The 27,941-nt window shown below is 37.0% G+C and overlaps 1 protein-coding gene across 1 annotated transcript in view; it reads left to right on the plus strand.

Moving 5' to 3' along the window:
- The window catches only part of bltp1 (bridge-like lipid transfer protein family member 1), a 124,890-nt gene that overhangs the window by 67,289 nt on the left and 29,660 nt on the right, over positions 1-27,941 (plus strand). The window contains exons 50-70 of the mRNA XM_088353945.1: positions 1,217-1,477; positions 2,319-2,412; positions 3,106-3,156; positions 4,060-4,266; positions 6,794-7,029; positions 8,850-9,094; positions 9,180-9,285; positions 11,073-11,170; positions 11,265-11,453; positions 11,536-11,704; positions 13,018-13,229; positions 16,690-16,773; positions 17,387-17,585; positions 17,677-17,736; positions 19,177-19,403; positions 21,119-21,295; positions 21,718-21,848; positions 23,162-23,285; positions 23,374-23,486; positions 25,229-25,313; positions 25,738-25,785. Coding sequence (XP_088210071.1) covers positions 1,217-1,477; positions 2,319-2,412; positions 3,106-3,156; positions 4,060-4,266; positions 6,794-7,029; positions 8,850-9,094; positions 9,180-9,285; positions 11,073-11,170; positions 11,265-11,453; positions 11,536-11,704; positions 13,018-13,229; positions 16,690-16,773; positions 17,387-17,585; positions 17,677-17,736; positions 19,177-19,403; positions 21,119-21,295; positions 21,718-21,848; positions 23,162-23,285; positions 23,374-23,486; positions 25,229-25,313; positions 25,738-25,785 — 3,116 coding nt within the window. The remainder of the gene's footprint in view (positions 1-1,216; positions 1,478-2,318; positions 2,413-3,105; positions 3,157-4,059; positions 4,267-6,793; positions 7,030-8,849; positions 9,095-9,179; positions 9,286-11,072; positions 11,171-11,264; positions 11,454-11,535; positions 11,705-13,017; positions 13,230-16,689; positions 16,774-17,386; positions 17,586-17,676; positions 17,737-19,176; positions 19,404-21,118; positions 21,296-21,717; positions 21,849-23,161; positions 23,286-23,373; positions 23,487-25,228; positions 25,314-25,737; positions 25,786-27,941) is intronic.

A 27,941-nucleotide genomic window follows, 5' to 3' on the forward strand; every position in this document is an offset into this window, starting at 1 on the left:
TTATAGGATTCCCCACAAACATAGACTTATTACATCAAGGACTGTACAGTGATATTAACCGTGTAAAATATTTACCCTTAAATTTGGAATATAAGCTGCAACATTTATCCCAAGCTTTTAACCATGCGGCATTTGCAATGATGTGGCTAATCTATGCATTTTTCTAATTGCCACCAGGTGCGTCTGAACAGTAAAGGTAAGCGTGAGACAGATGGAATATATGTTTAAAGGAAGACGCAAGTTTAATGTAACTTCGCACTCAACCAATTGCTTCGCACTCAACCAATTGTTTCTTTTTTTTTTCATAATCCACAACCCACATTAGCTATAAGGGATCGCCTCATTTAGCTTCAAATATATTAAACCAGTAGTAACTGAATAAAATGACACTTTGGTTGGCCAATGTAATCGGAAAACTGTGTATTCAAACTAGTCCCCAATCAGTGTTACATTTTTAGAGACCTAAAGCGTCCACATTCTCCAAACTAATCAAAAAAAGCATTCATTTTACATTGGGTATGTCTTGATTTCCGATTTTAGGCCAAATTAGCAGAAACATTAAGGGGTTAATAGATTGCATTGTTTTGACCAATTTTAAGAAATATAAATCAAATTTTTCATGTCTTTTTTTGGAGGATTTGAAGACAAATATTAACGTGCATAACACGCCTTTTACATGGGCAACAAAAAGAGTCCAATCAAACTCGGATTTATAAAAATACAACAGCGGCTTTTTGAAAGGTAAAGTAAATGCATATCAATGACTCACCAAATGACGTCACCGCACCTTTAAGGGGCGAAGTTTGGGCCCGCACGGCTTAGCTTTAACACAAGGCGGCACCAGGGAGAGAAAGGAAACCAAGTGGAGTATAGAAGCGCCGCAGATTTGCATTGCATCAAAGTTCTCCAGGCAGGATCTTAAGCCTTAGAGCCATGAGTGAACAATGTATGACTTTGCTGTGTTTGAGGGGGCGACCTGTATTTTTTTTTTTTTTAATCCGATAACGGTGACAGTAAAGCAAAAAATATACTCCCCTCCCCTATGTTTTGTAAACATTTTTGGAAAGGGGCTGGGAGCCACTAAGCAGCGGTAAGGGCCGCATGCAGCCCCAGAGCCGCGTGTATCTGCCCCTTTGCTATTGTGTCTAAACTTGTATGACACAATTTCAAACAACCGGAAAACTGATGACTCCCTTTTTCCTCATCTATTGGACAGAGGGTGGGCGTCGGCCATCGGAGCCGTTCTGTGACGTGATCTTTGAGAACGAGCAGCAGGAACCAACGCCTACCAGGCCCCCAGCCACAAGCGGCAGGCGGCGTAGCCTGGTGAGCTCGGAGCTGCAGCATGTCACACTCATCGTGTTTGGTATCGGCATGGTCAACCGTACCCACCTGGAGGCAGACATTGGTGGACTCACAATGGAAGCGGAACTCAAGAAGATACATGGAAGTTTTACTCTCAAGGAAAAGATGAAAGGTGATTCTCAGCATTCAAGTAAAAAGAAATGTATTAAGAATGCAATTGATCAGATATTTTATTCCAATTGTATGCAAATTTGCCCCATTCTATTAGTTTTTTTTTGTGACAGGGACCGTGTAGGACCTTGTGCAATGTTGAACATGGTAGCTGTAATTGTGTGGCACCAGTACGGATGGACTTTTTGTGAGATCGAGAAACGAATAGTCTTACACGATCAATGTTATCATTAGATCTTCTTGTTTGCCCACTCCTTCATTTATCCAACACTGTTCTTGTATCCATGAATTCATTGCGCCATGCACAAATTGACAGAATCTTTTCCCTACTTAATTCTGCAGTTTCCCTTATTCTGCCTATCCGATTTTGTTTCAATAAACCATAAGACACTTTGCGCTTTCTCTGGAGGGGTATCCATTTTGTAGGGGTTACTCAACATAACCTCTTTCACTAACAGGATTCCTGGAAAATACAAATATAAAAAACCTTAACACACAGTAATAAAATGAAACAAGTCTTAGCACAATATCTAATCAATTGCATTTTAATTACATTTTAGGTGGTAAAAATCCTTTATGGACACCTTGTATTGTGTTTTTACATATCTGGCAAACATTTTTTTAGTTTAAATATTGGAATGAACGAGCTGGCATTTTTTATAAAAAGCAATTAATGCAATTTAATAAAGATGGAAGTATACAACTTTAGATGATCTGAAAATACAGTATGCATGCAAATATCTCTGATACACATTTAAAGTCCTTGATGCTACATGCTAATCTTATTTGTCAATTGATCTCTTTATTCACATGTCCCAAGTTTTTATTTTTTTGTTTTTTAGATATTTTACATCAGAAAATGACCGAGACGTGTGCATCAGCTCATATAGGAGGAGTGAACATTGTTCTGCTGGAAGGCATTACACCAGATATTCAGTATGTACAGTTTCTTCGTTTACAACCATGTTTAAATAGAGTTTTCTTTCTGAATGTACACTTTTACACACAAATGTTTGAATCTCATTGTGTTAAATAACAATATGGGGAGGCAATTCATGGCAAAAAGGCTGTTTTAAGAAGAATACCCAACTGTAAGCTTACTGACCCTCAACATTATACCTATCAATTTAAACTATACTACAGAGGTTTTTAATCATTAAAAAAAACTCTTGATCATTGGGGAATTATTCCCCTTTATATCTTGCAGTATAATATGTACCCACAAAACTGTCTTAGAATATTGTGATAAGGTTAATTATTTTCTGTAATTGAAATAAAAAAAGAAAAATGTCATACATTCTGGAAGTATTATCAACTTGAACATTGAACAAGTCTTAAATTGTTTTAATGTTTCTGATTTTGGCTTACACTTAAATATCCTATCTCAAAATATTATGTTATCACAAAATAATCTACTAGCAGGCTAGTCAACAAAACTTAATCACAATATTCTCATTTTCTGAGACAAACTTTTATTCTTGTCAGAAGCATTTTATTAGACTACTGTGCAGTTTAACTATATAGACACATTAAATAAAATCTGATGCAGCAGAATTGTATTACAATTTCTTGTACTCTCCCTTTTCTTCTTTTTCCCCCATTTGCTTTCTCCTACAACCAAATGCGTAGACTGGAGGATTTCCCAACATCTCCCACCAGCACAGCAAAACAAGAGTTTCTGTATGTTGTTGCTGCTTTTAAGGGCGGACCCGTATTTCTTTCAACATCTAAATTGATATCCATCATTTGTTTGTCATGTGTATTCCACATGTATGTGTGCATGATGCCATTTTGGTGGTTTTAGACCTTGATGGTGGATGGCCATTAAATTCATTTTTTGTTTTGTATGACATGCATTTCAATTCAAAAACATTGAAGACAAATTAAAGTGCAACACAACATGTTGCTTTTTATAAATGAGGTAAATGTAAATTTATTACCTCGCTTTCTTTTAATGGTAGCCTTTTGCAGCCTAATTCTTAAATGTTTTCAAATTTATAGGGGTGTGTTGTGGTGGGGAAGTGAATTAGGTTACACAGAAGTAAATGTGAGCAACGCTATCGGTACTCTAAGCAATATAAGTTACAATAATTATCCATTTTGCAATGGCAACCTATTCTCACACTTACTAATGAACCATATGCAGGCTCTGGCTGGGTCAGGCTTTCATACCTGTGAGCCTGGTCGGGTCAGGTGGGATTTTTCCAGGCCCAATCTGAGCTCTAATTTTGAAGTAATATTGGTAACAATAACCATCCATGTTGCGATGGCAGAGCATTTTCACTCTTACTATTTAACCAAATGCAGGCTACCCTGGTTTGGTCCTTTCCGGTTTGTCATTCACTCTTTTACCCTCTTCATGTCCTGTGAAATAAACGATAACGCCCCTGTCCACCTAAAATTAGTCCTTAAACAACATAAAACTTATGGTTTGTTTTGAACTAAATTGATTGGAATTCCTGTATCCAGAAAAAAAAATCTCAGAAGTCTGCATGATCTTTGTAGTTATTCATATACACACTGCATATCAGGTGCCGCAGATCACTCTCCCACCTTGTTTACTTTCACTCTTCTGAATTGCAGAACCGTGGTTAAATGCAACATTGCCAAGTCTCAGACCTTGTACAGCGCTCAGCGTGGATTGAAAACTAACAATGCTGCGGTTTTCAAAGTTGGAGCTATTATGATCAACATTCCCCAGCACCCAGCCACTTTACACAGCATGATGGTCCGCAGCTCCCATCAGCTCTCCAAACAGATCTCTGACCTCATCCGACAGCCATCTAATGTGTATGTATGCTGCTGATAATTTCCCTCGATTTAAAGTCGGAACCTTTTCAAGAGGTGAACTATTAGAGATGCATTTACAGCTTTTATGTTTACCATACTTTCCACACTAAGGCGCACTGGATTATAATTGTCACGCCCCCAAAAATGTGTCATTTATGATAAAATTGCAACTACAGTGAGGACTAGATTGTCACTATGAATAAATAATTACTATATTAGTGCATTGATTGACCAGTCATAATATATCGCTGATCACTGCTGCAAAGATTGAATGCATCTGTAATAAAACCCGGATAGCAGCAGAAAAAGTTCCGGGTCCTACCCACTAGACTAATAGGGTACAGACAACACATGAAAAGGTTTTTGGTTTTATGTCATTACCACAATATTTTTAGTCAGGTTGTTTATGTTAAAATTGTGCCACGTAAATATTGTCAGACATTAAAATGGTCTGTGGTACAGAATAGGTTGGGACCACTGAAATGAACAGTGTTGTTTCGCTGACTCGCAAATTCTTTATGAAGCTCACAAGATTCTAAACTAAATGAAGAGAAAGGTAATTCTGTCGTCCTGAAAATTTAAAAATACATACATGGCAGCACATATTCCACAACGTTTGTCACTTCCAATGCTTAGTTTGAGCAAAGAAAAAAATGAAACAAAAATACACACCGTTTTTTAATCACTTTCCGTTTTCTCATTACTCTAACAAATGTATAACGTTATGAGACGTATTCCCTTTTCCTACATCGTCCTTGTCGCTAGTGGCCTAGTGGTCAGAATTTGGCCCACTCAACACTTTGATTCCATTTCCACTATTGTTAAGGTGTTGTGGTTATGGATAAATATCAATTGATCAATAATTTCATGAATATCATGATACACCAGAATGTATTTTAAAAAAAAAAAGGTAGGGCGCACCAGATATTTAGATGCACGTTTTAATTTCTGGCCATTTAGGCGTTTTCAGGTGCGCCTCCTCGTCCGGAAAATACTGAACTTAAAAAGCAACAAAGTAAATAAATGTGTTGTTATTTCATATACATAAGTTCACGATCAAAAGCAGGGTTGCATGATTAACCAAAATCTAACTGATAACGCAATGTGACTGTGTAACCATAAGATATTGTTTTTTTTTCAAGGATTTCTGGTTTGTTATTTGATTTTTGGAGTGTTTGGCCAACTATAATGGGGTATATATTAGAGCAAACGCGCAAGTTTTTTCACCCGCTGGCTTTTTTTTGTCCTGTCATTCAACATTTGGGTTTATTGTTAATGAACATATTTATGAACTGCATAGTTGATTTGATGATAAACCTGGTTTTGTCTCTCCGCTGTGCTCCCCATGGCGTTCTCTTTCAATTCACAGTGAACTTCTACTTCTCAATGAAACATTTACTTAACTTGAATTCTATGAACCAGGGTTTGTACAGGTGCTGGAAATCCTTAAAAATGTTTGAAATGTATGAAAAACGCTTGAATATTGGGTGAAGTACATGAGTTTCTTGCCAGTCTGATTTTATAGACCACGCAATAAATGAAGATTTCTTGTTTAAAAAGTGCGTGAGAATGACATACCTGCTCTAGTGACTTGTCGTTATGGTGTTATGTAAAGCATCACTGCCCCCTACTGGTTGCACCCAAAAGGAAAGCTTTATTTAGAAAACCGGCTCTTGCGAGATGTGAAGCCTGTCTTTCGGCTCCAAACGGCTGCTCGGATTTTTTTTTAAATGATAATGATGATGATGATAAAACATTATGCACCAAATTATTTACTAATTATTTATTTCATATTTTTTGCTTTTTACACACTAAACGGATTTAAAGTTGAACCACAACGCTAAATCCCTGACAATGCAAAACAATAAAATAAAAGTGAAATATATTTCAGTGCTGTAAAAAATGATAACATGAAACAAATTAACTATTTACATTTCTATTTAACCAATTTAGACACAAATCTTCTGGGAAAACATGCACAAAAATATTAATATTAAGTAAAAAAAAAAAGCAGGATAATCAGTCTCTTAGATTAAAATTTTGATTGCACTCTGCTTTGGTGCAATTAATATCATTAAAATAAGTCCAAATATTCACATACAGTCCTTTCCTTTTTCAATTTTCTTCCGTATTGAACTCAGTTATTACCTAATACCTTTAGAGCCCTTTCTGTGTTTGTAAACAAGTGTGACATAGCCAAACTCCGTGTACATTGCTGAAGCAGGATGGCAGAATTCATGTCGGTTTTTTAGCAGCCCATTTTTACAAAAGATTGTAGATCATAGTGCTATTGTAGCTCACAATAGCACAAAGTATTTACTAGCAGCAAGATAGCGACATTTTATTTTAGTCATCAAAGTTAAAAACAAAAAATAAATATTGTTTTGATCGGAGCTGGGGGTTTTTCCCGGTAAAATTGAAAAAATTGATTTGAACGTGTTTGAAAGGTGGCCATGAAAAAGATGTATGAACCCTGATGAACTTTCATGTTCAAGGGGTTGAGGGAAAAACACTTGTCTATTCACAGGCAACCTCCCAATAGAGAGGACACACCCACTCCACAACCCTCGGACAAAGGGTCGAGCATCAATCAGACCCCCGTTGAGGCTAACGAGTTCCCCCAGCTTCCAGAAGGCCTCGAAAAGAAGCCCATCGTCCTCAAATTTAGCGCCATGATGGATGGAATTACCATTGGTGCTGCCCTGCTGCCCTCACTGAAAGCAGAGTATAAAATGGGCCGCATGAAAAGTCATGGCATGACAGGTGAGGATGAATACACAATCTTTTTGATTTTGATTTTTTTTTTTTTTTACAAGGCCTAAACCAGGGGTGGGCAAATTACCACCCGTGGATTCATTTAGGCTCGCGAGACGATGTTGAGAGAAACACAGTAGAAAAATTCACCAAAGCGCGTAAAACAATAGCATGTAGTTTTAAATATGTCCACTGGATGTTGCCAAGGCCGCTGCACCACTTGCAAAGCAAACACACTGGCCGTATTTGCGGACTAAAATTTATCTGTGGGAATATTGGTAGGAACTAGGGATGCTCGATTAAATTACATCAAATTTATCGCGATGTGACGTAGTGCGATTGTGTCACTGCAGTTTTGTCAGGGATTTGTAGTTTGTTATTTGATTGAAAGGAGTGTTTGGCAAACTAGAACGACGCTGTACGATAGAGAAAACATGCTGGTGTTTTTGCTTGCTGTTTTTTTTCGTCCTCTTGCTCGCTAGTTGGGTTAGTTGGTTTATGGGTTACTAAACATGTTTATGTATTGTTGATTGGATGATAAACATAGTTTTGTCTCATCGCTGTGCTCCTACGTTCTCTGGAGGGGTGGGTGAACTTTTACCCATGGGTGTAACCTGCCTGTATTTGGGGGTGTTCAAGCACAAAAACTTCTGATTAAAAACATTCCACTGGTCTCATATATATTTTTGAATTTGCTACACAAAATAAGATATAAAAAACCTATTAAGAATTAATGTGAAACTAAACTAAGTAAATGTGAAAAGGCCATAATTTCATATGTTTTACAGGGTTCCCTGAAAATTACATTAAATATGAATTTAAATATTTACAGATCAACAAAAATCAGTTTTAGCTTTTTACACACTGAACGGATTAAAAGACAAAATACAGAGAATCGCTGAAAATGCAAAACAATAAAATTAAAAATTAAAATATTGTATATAGCTTTTCAGTGCTATAAATGATAAAATGCAAAAAAAAAACCTTAAAATTATATTTTAACTGATTCAGACAAAGATCATTTGAAAAATGCAAAAAATATATACATTTAAATAAGTAAAACAAAAGGCAAAAGTTCAGCATTCGCTAAGATTGGAAGATTGAATGCACTTTGCTTTGGAACAACCAATGTCATTAAAATTAGTCCAAATTTGGCTAATTTTTCTGCTTTTTATCCATACAGTACTTTCCTTTGTCTTTCGTATCGAACTATTATTACCCAACTCCTATAGAGCCCTTTCCGTGTTTGTAAACAATTGTGACGTAGCCAAGCTGCATGTGCATTGTTGAAGCAGAACAGCAGAATTTATGCCAGTTTATAGCAGCCCATTCACAAAAAAGGTCGTAGATCATAGATAGTAATTGCTCAAAATTGCTCAAGTATGTGCTAGCAGTAAGATAACAACTATATTTTAGTCATCAAAATCAACAACAACAAAATGATTTTGTGATCTGCGCTGTAATTGTTCCTTTGAAGGAACTGGAACAATTGAAAAAATGACATTGAAAGTGCTTGAAAAGTGCTTGAATTTGGCCATGAAAAAAGTACTAACCCTGCGAATAAAGTCAAGTCATTTTTATTTGTATAGACCTAAATCACGAAGAGGTTATTCATATGCTATGGAGTAGAAGTGAGTTTTAAGTTTAGATTTAAACATTTCCACTGAGGTTGCAGATCGGATCTCAGGGGGAAGAGCATTCCACAGCACCGGTGCCCGGATGGAGAACGCTCTCGAAGCAGCAGAACACTTCTTTGCTCTTGGGATCACCAGAAGACCGGCACTCTCAGATCGTAAAGTGTTAACATGCTTTTCTTTTCCATTCTCCAGGTGCTCAAACCAGCTTCACCTTTGAATTGCCAAACCACAAGTTATGCTTTCAATCAAAAGTATCTCCTGTGGACATGTCCACCATGCCACCATCAGCAAGCCTCACTCTGCCACCGGTCACCATGTCTGGGGAGTACATTATGGAGGACCACGATAGCCATTCTGATCAGGGTCGGGGTGCTGATGACTTCCCTGGAAAACAAGGAAATTACCTCCAGGGCAACTACCTGCGCTGTGTGGCTGAGGTTGGTATGATTTAACATTATGACTAGTCAAAGCATTAAGGAATTACTTCTTTTTTTAATGTACACATATTCTCTTCCTCTATAGATTGGCTCATTTGAACACAACCTGACAACTGATCTATTGAACCACTTGGTTTTTCTGCAGAAGGTTTTTATGAAGGAAGTCAATGAGGTCATCCAGAAGGTGTCGGGTAAAATAAAATAAAACATAGTATACAATAACTCAAATCATATAAAAGGCACAGCTTCCTCTCAGATCAATGTTAGGTATTCCAAAACACAATGTTCATTCTACAACTTTGCATTTTGTAGCTATGCTTAAAAATGAATGTCGCCAAACCCATTTGTTATCAAATGCTGGTTCTAGTACCCCAACTTTTCGAAGTGGGGCTTAAAGCACCACCACAAATCAAATCTCAGCTCCTTCTCTATTATATGATGCTAACAACCCTTGCTGGTTGACTGAAGTAGGGATGTGGGATGATGGTTGGCAATAATAGGCACGGACTTAGATTTGGGGGTTGGCATTGGTGGGGACCAAATCACAGGGAAAAAACAAGTGTAATACGGGAACGCCACAGTCAATACAACAGTGTTATGCACTTTACTTTTAAACAAGTAATAAGGGCTACTCACCTTTTCTTCCAAAAAGTTAGGAACTTAATTACTCTAAAGTAAAAGTAACTAGTTACCAGGGAAAAACACTATTTCTGTTACTTTAAAAATAGCTTTTGGTATGTCAAAGAATTTGAAATTTTCTGAGCAGTATTTAAATCAATTGAATATAGAAGAACAGTCAGGTAGTCAAATAACCTTGTAATATTTATTGCACCGCAATAGCAACAGATTTATCCTACATTTGAAGTGCAACAAATATAAACAGTAAACATATATTAATATAACAATCAGCAGTAAACACTATAAAGTGAGCTTAACAAATTAAATGAAAAAATTATGTATATATACAAAAACTAAAGGAAAAACGAAAAATAAAAGACTACATTTACATTAACACTGAAAACACAGGAAGTAAAATGAAAATATTTATAAATCCACAATAAGGATAAATATTCAATAAATTTAAAGTCAAGAACACAGAACCCCCAAAAATTGCATACTGACCAGTCATCAGAGAGAAAAGTCGCTGAGTGAACCAGCTGAACAGTTGATTGGTAGGGAGCTGGCTCCCTTTGTTCACCTCCAAGAGTGGGTTTATAGAAATGTTTTGTTTGCTAACAACACGAGTCAGTTGCTGCACCAATGCAGTAGGACTGTCAAACACAGGGCTCACATTTTTCGCGGGTCAGCCCTTATCTGCTCTTTCTGCTAGCGCATTAGTAAATTCTATATTCGTGATCGCTATCTTAGTATGTGATACTGGCAGTTTGAATGGTGATATGATCGGTAAAGACATGACATTAACAACTACGCAGAAAGCGGAAAAGGGCGCCCACAGCCGATGCCATTTTGCATCCAAAGTAACGCACCTCTTTTGACAGTCTGTAGCGATGGTGTAACTGCGGGAAAAATGAAATGACGTTATCTAACAGCATTATTTATAACTGCATTATTCCCAACACTGTTCCTATGCGGTAGTGCTTCAGCAGAGTGGGAAGGGTCATTATTTGAGAAACACTGATATCATAAAAAGCACATGAAAAACAAATAAATTGAAGAAATAATGGGCGAAATTACCTTACAATGAGACAATTTGTCAAATATCTCAATAAAGCACTGATTACGGGGGTACTCTGCTGCCAACAAATGATCAGGGAAGGTTTTTTAATTTATTCTTTTACAACAAACTACTGCAACACCAAATAATAAGCGGGGAGGCTGTTTAGCCAATCAGAATTCAGGACACAATGCATGATGGAAATCCGTAGCAAAACCTTGAAAAATAAACGGGTTTATAGCGATGGATTACTGTATTTTATACCTGCCATTCAAAACGTTTTACACTTGTTAATTGCACCAGGGGTGGAGCAGCCCATCCCACTGTGGAATGAGCACGACAACTCAACAGATGCTGACAAACCTAAAATACTGCTGTATTCACTAAGTCTTATGTTCAAGGTAACTAATAAAATGTGCCTAACTGATGACTATAGCACATTAATAGGAATACTGTAATCCTGATTTTTTTTAACCTGAACATTTCTTTCTACAGGGAATCCAGATGACTGCCACCACCCCATCTATGAGGGCTGTCCGCTTCGAGACTGGGTTGATAGAACTTGAGTTGTCCAACAGGATCCAGTGCAAGGCTCAGCCTGGCGGCAGCAGCAGTTACCTGAAGCTTTTTGGCAAATGTCAAGTGGACCTCCATTTGGCTCTTGGACAAATAGTAAAGCACCAGGTACAAATGGGCTCAGCAGGGGCCTGATTTGTTTTAATGCTACTTTTTTGAAGAGATGGTTAACCCCGTTTCCCTCTAACAGGTATATGAAGAGGCTGGCTCAGACTTCCACCAGGTGGCCTACTTTCGCACCCGAATCGGCCTGCGGAATGCTCTCCAAGAGGAAATCAGTGGCTCATCTGACAAAGAGGCCGTTCTCATCACACTCAACAGGCCCATTGTGTTCGCCCAGCCAGTGGCATTTGACAGAGGTCAGCTTTCTTGGCTTTTTGTATCATCGCGTGAAATGCCAAAATGCACCAGACGCTTAAATATAGATTCTTAAAACTTTTGACATGGACATACAAATAGAGCTAAATGTTACAGTCTGCAACTTTATTTAAATGTGCTTGGATTCCAAAAAATGAACGGCAGTCAAAAAGTCTACATACATAGACCAGTTAATGTTGGAAAATATTTGCTTTACGAGAGTGGCCAGCAACCACCGGGCTGCGGACTGGTGCTGGGCCACGGGTCGTTTTCTACTGGGCACAGAAAGAAAAAAATGTTGCCTTATTTTTTTCTTTTTTTGCTTTTACCCCCCCCCCTAAAATGTTGAACTTTGGTTGCACATTATACATGAGACTTTACGGTAGTATGTTACGATATTTGAGCAATGTCATAACAATCATAAACTCAGAATTGGATGCAATGGGAATCGAACTTGGACCGCTGCAATGAGAGCGCCTAATCCTAACTGCCAGGAATCTAGTTAGCATAGAAAAAGGTATTGGATTTTATGTCATCATTACACTATTTTTATTTACAGATCCGCGTTGTACAACAGTGTAAGGAAGTATTATGGGAAAGAGTTCAGCCCAAAAAACGTTTTAAAATGTGGTACCATGAGTTAAAGTAGTGTGATGATGAGAGAGAGCCTCATGCTGAATCCTATGTCATCTAGATCTCTGGAAGTTGACTGAGTCACCGTTAATTTAAGCTTGTTATTATTATAGTTATTGTTATCATTATTACTACTTATGTTATTTAGTGAGCCAGGCCGCAAACATTGTTGTGGTAGTTCGTGGTAAAGAAAATGTTGCAGATTACTGCCTTATGTCCTCTTTGAAGAATGTGTTTTTCTGTTTTTGCCTTGAGTATTTTCTATCTTAAAAAATTCAAATGAGTAAAACAGTATTATTCTATAATGTCTCTATGTTCAGCTTGATCATTGTGTTCAATCCGGTAGTTTAAATATATACAACCATTTTCAAGGCAGCCCAGAATTACGGGAAGGCATCAGGTCAAAATCAGCAAAATGCTTCAAACCCCTTCACTTGCCCTTAAACACTTAAACATAGTGTTTCAGTGCAGATTCGGTAATGTTGGTGAGAAAAGCCATGAATAGTACAGTTGGTCATGTGTAGCAAAGCAATCATTATTTCATTAATTTTGTTTATTTTTGTGTAAAGTTCTTTGTTCTTTGTCCCTTTTCACTTTGCTATTTAATCTCTTAATATGAAAAATTACGGCAATTGTTATTGTGAAGATTAGAATTTTTGTGTTTATGACCTTCTTCCTGCAGCTGTGCTATTCTGGCTGAACTACAAGGCTGCATATGACAACTGGAATGAACAGCGTCTAGCACTCAACAAGGACATTCATGTGGCCACAAAAGAGGTGGTGGACAAGCTGCCAGGTATTCAACAGACGTCAGCCCAGGCCTTCAGCACCCTCTTCCTTCAATTGACCGTCAACGACTTGGGTATCTGCCTTCCCATCACCAATGCATCCCAGGTAGTCATATTCATACTATTGTTTTGACTTCCTTGTGTCCTGTATGTACTCTGATGACATTCAGTCCTCAATTCTAATTACGTTTGGATGCTGTGTCAAGTATAAACTCAAAACAGGTCAGCAAATTTTAAGCCACATGTGCCTCTGAATGTTTTAGAAATACTAGGTGTTTTTGTGTTTAATATGATTTCTGCAACACTCGGCCCAAAATTGTCCATGGGCTAATGTTTTCCATGGTGTTACATCACTTTTTCTTTCATAATCAGCTATAAATCCGATTTTGGTAATCGAGGAGACTATTGATGCTTAGAAGGTGCACTTTTTTTTTTACCATTCTTGGCGGTATTATAACATTATGCACTTCATATAATGGCACTTGATTTTGTTAATCTTCACTGCTACCAGGCAAGTCAGTTTTCTACAAAGGCTCGCCTTTGTAACACACAAATTTCACTTGTTTTCCTGCTAAAATGGCCAGACATCCTTGAATATTATTAGAATCCTAATTTCCGTCGATGGCAGCATATGTTGCTTCAAAACCAATTCTACCTTACATCAATAATGTTGCCTAGATGAATGGGCAAGTTACTCTTGCCATAGCATTAAGCTAACTCTAACTCAATATGACTTTTACCTGTGTAGTAGAGTATTACGTTTTTTTGTGTTAGGATTTAACCAGTTATCGGCACCGACAATTGTGAAATCAGCATGTTTATACATTCAACGAGCCGATTATTAAGTCTCATACAGCCGAAACGATCTCTCTTCCTGCTATTCTCCCCTCTTCTCCTCCTCTGTCCTCGCTACCCACCCAGTGCCCTCTGATTGGATATGCAGGCACTTATGTAGGAACAATACGCGAGAGCTGCAGCGCCTGTGTCCATGATAGAAAAGTGTGTTTGCAATTCAGAGCGAGCGTAAGTGTAGTTAACTTTAAAAAGTTTTATGTACTTTTATACAAGTTGCTGCTAAGCCCAGTTTTATTTTCTGCTCCGTTAGTTTTTGGTTTAAGTGTAAGACTAGTCATGTTGTGTTGAAATTCTAATTTACTGTAAAAAGCTTCAGGTTATTTATATTTGCGAGTTATTAGTTACGTTTTTTTATACCTTTATACAAGTTGCTGCTAAGCTTAATTTTATTTCCCGCACGTAGTTCTTGGGTTAGGTGAAAGTTTTGTCGTTTTTGTTGGGTTGACTTACTAATTTATTTAATGTGAAATGTTTCAGCGAAATTTGAAAGTTTTATTTGAATTCTTAACAAAACATATTTGTTTCTTTTTACATTATTATTTTTTTTTTAGTTTTTACAGCAAATGAATATTGGCTCCAAATATTTGTTATCTGCCTCCTGTTAATATTCATAATCAGTATCAGTATTTGCCATGAAAAACCCATATTGGTCGATCCCTAATATTGGAAACTATAGCGTCTACTTAAAAAGCTGCGTAGCAATATCATTGATATCGTAATGAATGATATTTTCTGGATGAAATCTTTGTCATTCAGACCAACGTAATAAACATTGATTAAAGATAGTGAACATACGTTTTTTTGCTTTTTACCTTGACATGCATGGTGATATTGAGTTGTAAAACAAACAGGCTCTTTTCCTTGAAATTGTTGAAATGTTTTTAAGAAATGAGTTGTTTTACCCCCAAAAAAGAAAGAAGCTTTAAATCAATTTTAAAGTGTGAAATTCGAACAAGTTGCAAGTATACCGGACTGTCTCAGAAAATTAGAATATTGTGATAAAGTTCTTTATTTTCTGTAATGCAATTAAAAAAACAAAAATGTCATACATTCTGGATTCATTACACATCAACTGAACTATTTCAAGCCTTTTTTTATTTGAATATTGCTGATTTTGGCTTACAGCTGAAAAAAACTCAAAAATCCTATCTCAAAATATTAGAATACTTCCTCAGACCAAGTAAAAAAAATAATTTTATAACAGCAAAACTAAATCAAACATTTGAAAATGTCCATTGATGCACTCAGTACTTGGTTGGGAATCCTTTTGCACGGATTACTGCATCAATCCGGCGTGGCATGGAGGCAATCAGCCTGTGGCATTGCTGAGGTGTTATTGATGCCCAGGATGCTTCGATAGCGGCCTTCAGCTCATTTGCATTTGTAGGTCTGGTGTCTTTCATCTTCTTCTTAACTATACCCCACAAATTCTCGATGGGGTTCAGGTCAGGGGAATTAGCAGGCCAATCAAGGACAGTGATGCCATGGTCTGTGCACCAGTTACTGGTGGTTTTGGCACTGTGGGCAGGTGCCAGATCATGCTGGAAAATGAAATACTCATCTCCATAGAGCTTTTCAGCAGATGGAAGCATGTAGTGCTCTAAAATCTCTTGGTACACAGTTGCATTTACTCGGGACTTGATGAAACACAGTGGACCAACACCAGCAGCTGACATGGCTCCCCAAAGCATTGCTGACTGTGGGAACTTCACACTGGATTTCAAGCAACTTGGATTTTGCTCCTCTCCAGCCTTTCTCCAGACTCTGGCGCCTTGACTTCCAAATGAAATGCAAAACTTGCTTTCGTCTGAAAAGAGGACTTTGGACCACTCTGCAACTGTCCAGTGCTTCTTCTCCATAGCCCAAGTCAGACGCTTCTTCCGTTGTCTCGAGTTCAGAAGTGGCTTGACCATGGGAATACGGCTATTGTAGCCCATTTCCCGGACACGTCTGTGAACTGTGGCTTTTGATACCTGGACTCCAGCTTCAGCCCACTGTCTTTGAAGCTCCCTCAAATTCTGGAAGCGGCTCTTCTTCACAATTTTGTTAAGGCTGCGGTCATCTCTCTTGGTTGTGCAGCGTTTCCGGCCACATTTTTCCCTTCCAACAGACTTTTTGTGGATATGCTTTGAAACTGCACTCTGTTAACAGCCTGCTCTTTGAGAAATTTCTTTTTGTGTCTTACCCTCCTGATGGAGGGTATCAATGATGGTCCTCTGGACAGCAGTCAGATCAGCAGTGATTTAGTTTACTGAACCAAGCTGAGTGTTTTTAAGGCTCAGGAAACCCTCGCAAGGTGTTTCGAGTTAATTAGATGATTCAGGTGATTAGTTGAATAGCCTACTTGTATACTTTTTCATGATATTCTAATATTTTGAGATAGGATTTTTGAGTTTTCTTAAGCTGTAAGCCAAATTCAGCAATATTAAAATAATAAAAGGCTTTAAATAGTTCAGTTGATGTGTAATGAATCCAGAATGTATGACATTTTTGTTTTTTTAATTGCATTACAGAAAATAAAGAACTTTATCACAATATTCTAATTTTCTGAGACAGTCCAGTATATTATTGTATAAAGTTTACAAATAATTTAGAAATCATATCTACTTGTGTTGTTATTACACAGCATCCCAACATCATTGGGACTTTGGTTTGGAACACACACACATGCACACCTGTATATGTGCATATATGTCAATTTATTTCCCTAGAAAGGACAAGGGACCACGGCAGATGGCACCAAGTCTGACTCTCGGCCAGGCACATCAAAAGTCCCACTTATAAAAGGCCAAAAAGTAACCCGCAATGTGTAATTTGCTTCTGATTGTGTGGCTTGGGAACGGTGGCACATAAAGTTATTGAAAGGGTAGGGGAAAAAACAAAAAACGGTGGAATTCATTCCTGATAGTGGTGGTGGTGCCTCAATGTTTCTCAGTGTGGGCTTTCAATTGGTACAATCAAGCTGGTGCTCTAAATAAAACATATGTCTTTACAGTCTAACATTTTTTAATCAAAATGTAATATTTTTCAAATACCCTGGTATGTAAAAATACTCAATTATCTGAATTCCTGCAATACATCACATTTTCTCCATGATTTTCTTTCTTTAACGCCAAATGAAGAAAAAGAAGAAGCATAATAACAACTATGTATTTATACATTCAGGAATTCAGGTAGTGTGGGCATGAACATTCTGAAAAAATAGCAGGCCAAAAAACTCAAGGTAACATTCCACTATAGCTGTTGAAAGTGACAAATTTAAAGGTGCTGATTCAAGCTGAGTGAAGTGTTACCTGCCATCTTCCTATGTTTATCCTACTTGTTTGCCTAATATTTCAAAGGAATGTATTTAGGTTTGTATTATGAAAGCCTAAGTAACAGATGTGCCTCTCTTTGGTGCACTGCCAGGCAAATCACAGCATAGACTTTGATACCAGCTCTGCTCTGGTCCTGACTATTGAGAGCACCCTAATCACCGCCTGCTCCTCGGAGTCCCTGGTGAGCAAAGGCCACTTCAAGAATTTCTGCATCCGTTTTGCAGAGGGCTTTGAGACTTCTTGGGATGACTGGAAGCCGGAGATCCGAGGAGATTTGGTCATGAATGCTTGTGAGTGAGAATATTGATGTCCAATGGCTTAAAGTTTTCTCCGCCAATTTCAACGTTAAATTATATAATGTTGTTTGTGATAAACACCTAGGCATAGTCCCAGATGGGACATATGAAGTTTGTTCAAGGACCACGGGGCAACCGTCTGCAGGCAAGTTGTAGTTAACAAAACATTGATCATAATCTTTTTTTTTTTTTTTTTCCATATGACCAAGAACGAGAAAACGTCTTGTGTTTTTGATAAGTATTACTACAAATTGCGGTGGATAAGATTGGAAATACATACTGTATTTATAGGTATGAGTTCCCATACAAGGTTTTACATACAATATTTTATTGTATAAAGTGGTTACCTCAACTTGCGAATTTAATTAATTCTGGGAGTAGTTTAGCAACCTAAAAACTTTGTAAGTAGAGATGCATTTTGTATGTAAATGCGCTAATCTGTTCTAATCCCCACAAAAATACAGTAGTTCAGAACATAAAAACAAATACGTTAAAATTACATGACTGGACAATAAACATAAATCGAGAGGCACACACAGGAAATCATGAAAATTAACCTTTTTGCCCTGCGCTTATTAAATAACTGATCCAATGACATCTGCTTTTGCCTGCTTTTGACAATCCATTGGAAATGCGCGAGGCAGACGTAGCGATAGCCCGATGTGACAACACTTTTCCAAGGGATTCCTTTTTAAAAATTCCGAGACTTCATGGAATTTTGCTAAAATGTCTTTTATTTGGGTTGGTTGAATGATGGCTGCTTCTTGTTGGAAACCTTCCTTTAACCCATTTAAACTTTAAACTGTGACTGTGACCGAAAAAGCATGCTAGTAGCATGCATGCGCACTGCTTGTCAGGCAGATTTGAAGCGATGGCCAGTTTATTAACTTTAGTAAAACTCTGTGAGCAGCGAAGGGCAGCGCTTACTGTTCTTGACTTCGTAACAAGAGGCAATATTTTCCCGTGAATTCCGGTTGGTTAAACAATCTCTCCACTTCTTCACCAATAAATGTTAGAGAATGGAGAAAACAGTAAGTCTTTCAACAGAGTACTATAAAAGCACTTTTGCGTAAGTATACATATTGAACCGAGAGGTTCAGGTTAGGAAGCACTGGTGAAGTGGAGAGATTGTTTAACCTATCAGAATGTCCCATGCAAATCAGTGTTGATGGCACCGTGAGTAAAAAAGTGTGATAATGGGATACGCTCCAATGCCTTTTCATTTGCCATCCCCTCCATTGGTGGTCTAGTGAAAAAGTTTTGGGGTTCTCGCTGCCACTACTTTGGTTTGATTCTTATTGCACACAGTTTTTTGTGATTACGGTCAGCGACAATTATTGCCTGATCGATCATTGCATTAATATATCTCATGTACTATAAGTGTATATAGAGCCCAATTGTTCTACATAAATGCACACAGTAGCTTTTGGTGTAGTCTTACTCTAGTCGCAACTTAATGCAGCTTGTAGTCCTTAAAAATATGACAAAGCTTTTTTGGGGGGCAACGTCTTAAAATCCGGTGTGCCTTATAGCGCGGAATATATGGTAATTGTTATGCATTGATTTTTTTTCCCCAACAAATTAGAAAGCAGTAGTGCCGGTACCTGGACCCTGAATGTGCTTTGGAAAATGTGTGGCATTGATGTTCATATGGACCCCAACATTGGCAAGCGACTCAACGCTTTGGGTAATACGCTGACATCCATGACAGGAGAGGAAGACATAGAAGACATCACCGACCTAAATTCTGTCAACATGGGCGATCTTTCCGACGAAGATGAAGGTGACACCATGTCACCAACCATCCACATGGTAAGTAAAAATTTTCAGCGAATTCCTCCAAAGGCAATCTATCGCTGCCAGTGTGGAGTCTAGACTATTTAAAATTTCACAGTACGATATTATTGTATATACATTTTTTGACAATGAATGGTGAGGAATATCTGCCTTATCCCTGTATTGTTACTATGAGAAACTCTTACAGACATGTACATACTCTAGTCTTGTGTTATGGACAAATACATTGCTATTTTGAAATCCAAATCTCTTTTTCCCTCAATGTTGTTTTTTTTAATAAAAAAAAGCACTATTTTGATGATTGACCTTCTTCTAAGGAAACTTTAATATGCTTTCATAAAAACATGGTTATATTTGGGTTTCCTTCTATTTCTTAAGGAATTTTCATTTTGTTTGTACATATTTTCCCTTTGCCATAGAACCAATAATGAGACTGTAGGCTGCATGATTATTTACCAATAAAACACAATGTTGCGCTAAAATCTTGTAAACTGTGATATTGAAGGGCTTATTTTTCCAGTTAAAATGACTGAATTTGATAATTTTGACCTTAAAACATAAATGTATATACTCCATCGTAATGCTACCCTTATTGTGCGCTCGTTTCTTTTCCGTTTTTTTCCCCCCATGGCAACATCAAAGAAAAGGGCCAGATGCTATTTTCCTGAACAGCACTCTGTATAAAAACACGAGTGACGTCTGGAAACATTCATCGTTCCTTTGGGATAAATTAGTCATGTTTTAGTCATGTTTATGTTTTTCCAACATTATTCATATATCAGATAACAAGCAAAACAGGAGGTTGGTCAGTACTTTATTCAATATTTATAACGTATTCACATTTTCATACTTCTCCCACAAATCAAGCCCTCAATTATTACATCTTAAATAAACAGCAGTGGAAGTTATTTATCAAAAACACTACACTTCTCTTTCTGTATCAAAGGCCTCAATGTCAGGTGACTGAAGTTTTCTTCAATCATGGAGGAATGATAACAATTGATTATAGTTTGGTACACTACTGCAACAACTGCCAATGACAACAGGTAACACAATAAGATATGAGTGTGTCGCAACCCGGCAATATTCTCCACAGTTTGTAGCCGTTGTCTAGAAATATAGGGCTCATACTTTATGCGACGCAGCCCTCATTCGCATTTTCTTTTGGCGCCGTACTAAATATGTGCTCGTCTTTGTAATCGCCATCTTGAATGGTCGTGTTATTCGAACACGTGATGTATACAACTCAGAGCAAACCAAAAAAATGCAGCTGAAAACTGTTTCAGGTGTGCGGGGGCATTGCGCTTTTTGTGTTCTGCAGATAAAGGCGTTCCCCACACACGCCAGGTATGCGAACAGGCTTAAAATGTATGTGAATTAGTTCATTTCTATTGCTGTTTAAGCCTGTGGCTTAAACTCCTATGCATTGAGTTTTGTACTTAAATAAGCATGCAGTTTTTAATCAGATTTGTAGTATTCCAGAATTTACAATAAATAAAAATGTCGAATGTGCTAATTTCTTTCACATTGATTGTTTTTATCCTAAAACTAAATATGATCGATATGTTGGCTATGCACACCTGCTACCAGTAACTTGCGCTGAAAGTGATGTATGACGGAAAGAAAAACATGAACATTTTGTCAAACAGTTCAGAACTGTTTCCAATTTAACAATAATGTATTTGGTAAATTCTCCTGTCCATCCACCTGTCCTTGCCATCTACCTGCAGAGTCCAGAGAGCCAGTTCAGCCCGCGGCTGAGTATAAAGAAGCGTCTGGTAAACCACATCCTAGGCCTCAGTCCCAGACCCCAGAGTGTATCTGTACCAGCGGATTACTTAAACTGTCCACCTCACCGGCCCCGAGCGGACAGTACCCGTACCCAAAGACCACTCTCCTGGGCTTGTGTATGTAGTGAGCCATAGTTTAAACTCCGCTCTGGGCTGACAAAATGCTTCCAAAATGGTCAAACTTCTCCCACCTAATTGTGAGGTTCCAAAAATGCTGAGCAATTGATTTCATTGCACTTCACAGCAGCATTGTTACCATTTGCACTTACTAATATCCGCTATTCAATTTGGTTTGGGTGAAATGAAATATGTCAATGTGTACAATCTTTGGACAACTCTTTGCTTTCCCCCTTTTTTACTCTAAGGTGAATGGGAATGGTGGTGGTACCTTCAAACTATACAACCTTGATTGAGTTGTCCCAACACTAACTCACCAAATCACAAATTCTGGTTACAAACTGGAATTTTATTGGGCATGGTTTTCCAGTTAATGTCACTAACAGATTCAATGTTTAATGTCAACATTTAACTTTTACCAGGAGGCAGTTGACCCGAGAAGGCAAATGGCAATGGGAAACCAGGTGGTTGATGCACGTGCCAGAAAGTTTACCAAGAGAGTGGTGGACATCAGAGAGCTTAACGAACAGGCAAAAGTCATTGACGACCTCAAGTAGGTGTCCTACTTTGACAAATGATAATCATTGTGCATTTGAAATCACAGTTTTGAGTAAAGTGTGTTTGTGATGTAAACTTAGTGAGTGGACAAATGTATTGTCATTGCAACATGTGAAATGCACAAAACATTTTAAAATTTGTCTCTGGTATCGTGACTTAAGATATGGTGATAATGAGATTAAACCCAATGTTTTTAGTATGTCATCTACATCACTGGTTGTCCAATGAGAGTTTGGCACTCTCACTGCCGCAAATTGGGATTGAATCCTGTTACAACCAAAGGTTTGCGATTATACTGTAATACCTCGTGTATAATACCCAAACTCTCAGGAAAAAAAAATGTGGGTTATAAACAAATAAATACTACATATACATGTTTTGTGATTTGATATTTCTGAATCGTTTCATTAGGGCTGCAAAAACGTATTGATAAAATAGATTATTGAAAGCGTTGGCAACTAATTAGATCATCTATTTGTTAGATGATGTGATTTATAAGCCACTAAGTAAGCTAGATATATGCAAATAAGATTGCACACAACTGCGTTGTGACGCTTAGATTTGTAGTATCACTTTGGTCCTTCAGACGGCGCCAAGACAGTTATTATAGAAAAATGTTATCCTACTTTTTTTATATATACTTTAATTGCATCATTGCAAACTAAATTGGAATGAAAGTTTCAACTTTGTAGTGTTTGACTCTTTAATCATGGAACAAAGTTAACAATTTTCAAGGGGATAGAAAGTGCTTCTGAAGTACAGATGAAAAAAATCAGTACATAAGTAATTTCGAGAACGTGTGGAAACATAGGTTGGCATAAAGAGGGATGGATGCCACCAGGCTGTACTTTCCCAAGACACCTTAGTGGTTAAGAAATCCAACCAACAAACCAAATGTCATATCAGTGAAAATATTTCTAAAATGATCACCTACATTGGATATTACCGAATCTTACTGCAATATGTATTCTGTGTAGCACTATTTACATTGGATATTACCGAATCTTACTGCAATATGTATTCTGTGTAGCACTATTTAGTTACTCTATATAACACGCTACAGTGGGCATTTGCACGTCACACTGGGTATTTGTATATTGTATTCTTTTGGCTTTATTATTGTACTGTTCTCAGCTCAGGGATGCTGCTGGAAATGTGAATTTCCCTTCGGGGATGAATAAAGTATCTATCTATCTATCTATCTATGTTGAATATTAAGAAGAATTAAATGTATCTCACTTTTTGGAGGACCAGTACATAACATGCCCATTTCAAGGTTTTAACGATGTGACTTCCATGCATCCATAGAAAATTGGGAGCAAGTGAGGGCACTATCAACCAGGAGATTCAGCGATACCAGCAACTTGAGTCCGTGGCTGTCAATGACATCAGAAGAGATGTGAGAAAGAAGCTTCGTCGCTCCAGTATGAGGGTGAGTTCCTGTTAGTCAAGAATGACATTTCACATATCTCATTGATACCAGTCACTATTTGGGACTTTATTTTTTTCCGTCCATTAAGGCTGCCTCTCTAAAGGATAAGTGGGGTCTTGGCTACAAACCAAGCTACAGCCGTTCCAAAAGCATCTCAGCAGCAGCAGGTCGCCCAACTGTTAAAAGAATGGACAGACAGAGGTAATGACAAGGGATTGGCACCAGTAACTGATGCATACATTTTACATACAGTACATACTTCAGAGATTATGTTTCGATTTTAGTGATTTTACGAGGCCAAGTACCAGATAATTGCAGTAAGAAACAGAGTGGCATCTCTTGCGTTCAGACACAAAACTTTTTTTGGGGTGACATTTTTCTTTTTGGCAGAGTTATTGGCACATGAAAATAGAAAACCCAAAGAGTGAGACTGAGTTCAGATAGAGAATAAAATCCTGAAATTGGAGTATGAACAGCCCAAATTTTTAATAGCTTAAATATACTATATACATTGCTCAGAAAAAAATTAACCTCAAGATGTAAAGAATCCATGGAGAAAATAAAAGAAAACTAGAAGTAGAAAGACAGCTGTTCAGTCATCCTTGCTCTTTTACAATTATGACAATATAGTTTTGCTGGTGTTTGTTTAGCCGTACAATTAGAAGTAGATTGGAAAAAACAATTAAAAATGCAACAGCAAGGTGCCTTATAGTTAGGGGGACAGGAAATTTATTATTCAACAAGTCATAAATGTCCAAATTTTTATTCTTAAAATACAATAAGAATGTAAGCAGGTTGCCTTCTGCAAATAAGATTGCTCAACAAGACAAAAATGGCATTTTATATCTGCTTGATATGAAGGAGTTTAAGTGGACCAGGGCCTTTTAACAACAGTATACTTTAATAAAGCTCCTTAAGAAATTACGTCTTCTATATTTCAACCTTCATGTTTTTTTTCAACATCATAAAAAAGGCTCCCTTTTTTATTTTTAGCTTCACAATTTTCAACTCACCAGCTGTCATATCAAAGTAGGAGCTATAAATATCATTTAAACACTCTTTAAAGTAAAAAAAATGAGACAAAGACTGTCAGTAGTATTTACATCTGTTTCTCCTGGCTAGTTGTTTTTTCTATTTCACTCATTAAACAGTCATAAAAATCCTTCAACTCTCAGAGAAAGTCTTTGAAATCAATTTGCATTTGTATCAATATAGTTATCTACATTTATATAAATGAGGATTGATTTTATATTTAAGAATATTTATTTTAATAAGGATTTCTTTCAAAGACTTTCTCCGAAAGGTAAGATATTTTCATGACTGATGAAAACTGTTGGACAAAAATAAAATCGGGCTCAAAATTCTTGATCATACAAGACTTTATACTGCCCGAATGTGACAATAATTCAAACATTTTTGTTATGCAAATTCATGCTACAAGCTTAGAGCTGCACTTCCCCACCAGTGACCTCCCTCCTCCCTGACGTCACGTCTCCCTTATAGGGTCAATTGCAAACAAACAAAAGTAATAGACATTACCATATTGAGTTTTTAAAATGTGTGGTAGAAAAGCGTGTGTGTGATTAAGAGATAGCGTAACAATTGTAATTAGCTTGTTTAAGGGATGCAGGTTCTGGTGGAGACTGATTAATTAGCTCTTATGACATTAGTTTGTTAGTCTGGTTCTAAAACAGAAGGGGCCCACACATTTCAATTTGCACGCTTTGTTGAAATTTCCAGTGCTTTTTGCACTTATATTAGAATTTCTAACAAAATCTTTGTTTCTTTTTGCATTTTTAAATATCTGTTCCAAATAACTGGTTTGGCCTCATCGCAATAAAAAGCGGTAGTGATATCGGACTTGACAAACCCATATCGGTCGATCCCTAATCCGCATGTATTTTTGTTAAATTCTCTTGTTGCTTTGCTGTTTTTATTTCCAGGTTAGGAGACGTTGATGATTTCCCAGATGTGCGTGTTGATGCATCCTCTCCTGGACCACGAGTCACTTTTAATATCCAGGATACGGTAAGGTCATGTTATGATTTGAACTTTTAAATTAAAATTATTAATTAATTTAAATTATTATATGCTGTGTTAAGGTTCTCTATTATTTTTAGCATTCATCCATTTAAGTAAATATGCATTCGACAAACTAAAAACTATTGATCTGTGTACAATTAGTTCTGAGCCAAATTATCACATAGCTGTATTGGGTAAACTGTGCAAAAATGAAGTAACGTGGTTTAGCCACTTGATGGAGAATTAACGTGAATGATGAAATTCAAATTAGTAATTGAAATGTTCATACAGTTTGTACATACATGTTTGTAATTAATCACATTGTATACACTCGCATTTCAAACTTTGAGCTCACACCGGAATATTTTACAAATTGATTTGTTTTGCTCTGTTTTCTAACTTACCAATTCGATATAAACACTGTAATCAGGCTTTGGAGTCTGCAATTGCACCTGTCAGTCCGGGAGATGTATTCAAGGTATAGTTTGGAACATTTTCACTTCAAAAAATAACAGTGATGCCTCACTGAATAACAATGAACTTTGCTTTCTTCTTTCTCTGTGATTATTTGGTGATTGGGGCTAGGATTTTTAAAATCCAAACACAGTGATGAAATACTGGCTTCAGCAATAAAGATGGGTTTAACAACTTAACGTTCCGCCGGCCTACCAGCAGCCATCAGACTGTTGATAAACAAAGTATTTTCTTCACTGAAATACGTCATGCCACATATCATTGAAATGCTTAAACTCTTGGAAATAAAGATATTTCAAAGTTTACTTATCAGAGAACCGTTACAATCAGTCTAAAAGAAGATACTCAAAAACATTAAAGCCGGTAAAACTCACCCAAAAGTGCTTTGATGGTGCACTCATGATATGAATCCCTACAAACATGGTCTGCTTGTATTCATGGGAGTCCAGTGAATCCATTTGTGTAAAATATTTTCTCCAAAACATACAATAATGCCGATAGATTAAAAATAAAAACAAAATCAGCCTAAAAGCATTTCTGCGTCGTATGACTATCCTTGTTGGTCATGTAAGGCTTCATTCTATTGTCCCAGCTGTTTTCTAGCTAAAATGCCCATGCTACACTTTTGCAGGCATGTGATTGCAAAAATTTTTTTTAAAAATTCTGCTGTGAATGAAAACTTTTGATTTCTGTGTGTTCCAATCTTAGTAGCACTTGCAGTAATTATTTCAATTTGGGATACAACGTCAGAATGTTACGTTTCAAATTTGACCAAAACCGTCCATATTACCCAAACGATTCGAGAACAGCATTCAATTTACTTTGGATACGTCTTGGATTGGGATTTTAGGCAAATTTTACAAGAACGTTCAGGAGTTAGGAAACATTCTTATGTTTTAAAAACAAAGTGAGTGGATTTGGACAGCTTTTTATGCCTGTTGTGATTTACACATGTATTCTACAAAGATCTGTTTCTTTATTTGTATTTATTCAAAAATCTAATTAAAAACCCAGCTCTGCAGCCAGTGTGGAGGTCAGCCATTTGTCCGAGTGGATATGTGGATAAATTCCTGAATAAATTTTGAAGCAGGAATACTGGAAGTATACTTGTTGAAGTCCAAGTATTTTCATCCGGTTTTGGAACACCTTAAAGATCCTAACTGTATTGCTGCAAACTAATCAATGGCCAATTTCTGACAATACTTATGCATGATCAATACATGAACCACGGCTACTGCTTAATGCTATTGCAAAGGACCAAAAACACAGTTTTAGCGTACACATCTAGCATGTTTTGACAGTTAATCTCATCTTTCATGTGTTTCTCAAGGGGTGTTTTCGCACTAAGCAATAATAATAATGATAATAATAATAATAAAGCCAACATTGAAATCATATTTGTCATTTTTATATGTTGCTGTTTATTGTTGTCCATCAGTTGGGGGGTTTCGTTTCATCTCTGTTTTTTCTTCTTGGTGTCTGTCGTTTCATTCTGCAAAAAGCGCATGCCTTTGAATAATATTTGCAAGATTATATTGTTCTGTCTTTGGATGAAATAATTTAACATTTTAGGAGTCTGCAAGTTCCAACACTTATTTGGGATATAGACAAAACTAGATAACCAAGGGTAAATGTTTTATTTGGAGCTTTTCATCAGAATTTGTTCATTGTTTTAAAGTCAATAAATAATAAAAATGTGATTTATCCTTCCCAAACGGAACATTTTGACTATTATTGTGTTTGTGGGAAACTATTTGAGAAGAATAATTCACCTCCTTTCTTCTATCCTTGGGCGTGGCCCCTTCTGGTTAAAAATAGGTGGATTTTCTTGATTATTTCATAACACAATAGAAGAGTATTATTTAGTATGCTGTTTGTGGCATATTTACCATATAGTGTTCAGAAAATCTAAGAGTACATTTTCCCTTCAAGAAAGGGACTTTACACTTCCATAAGTCCCTAAAAAATTTAAATTAGAGTAATTTATAGTTATGACATTATCTTATGCTTTTTTCCACCAAACTCGTTCGTTTTAGCGAATCTCGAGTTCTTGCGCAAATTATAATTAAAATATACAGTATACAACAACTTAAATAGGTACAAACACCACAATGTGACCCTATTAATGGGTTTAGAGGTCGCATATTCCCATTTTTAGGA

This window comes from Urocampus carinirostris, chromosome 15, assembly GCF_059441175.1.
Source record: "Urocampus carinirostris isolate Australia breed hairy pipefish chromosome 15, RoL_Ucar_1.0, whole genome shotgun sequence".
NCBI classification, from domain to species: domain Eukaryota; kingdom Metazoa; phylum Chordata; class Actinopteri; order Syngnathiformes; family Syngnathidae; genus Urocampus; species Urocampus carinirostris.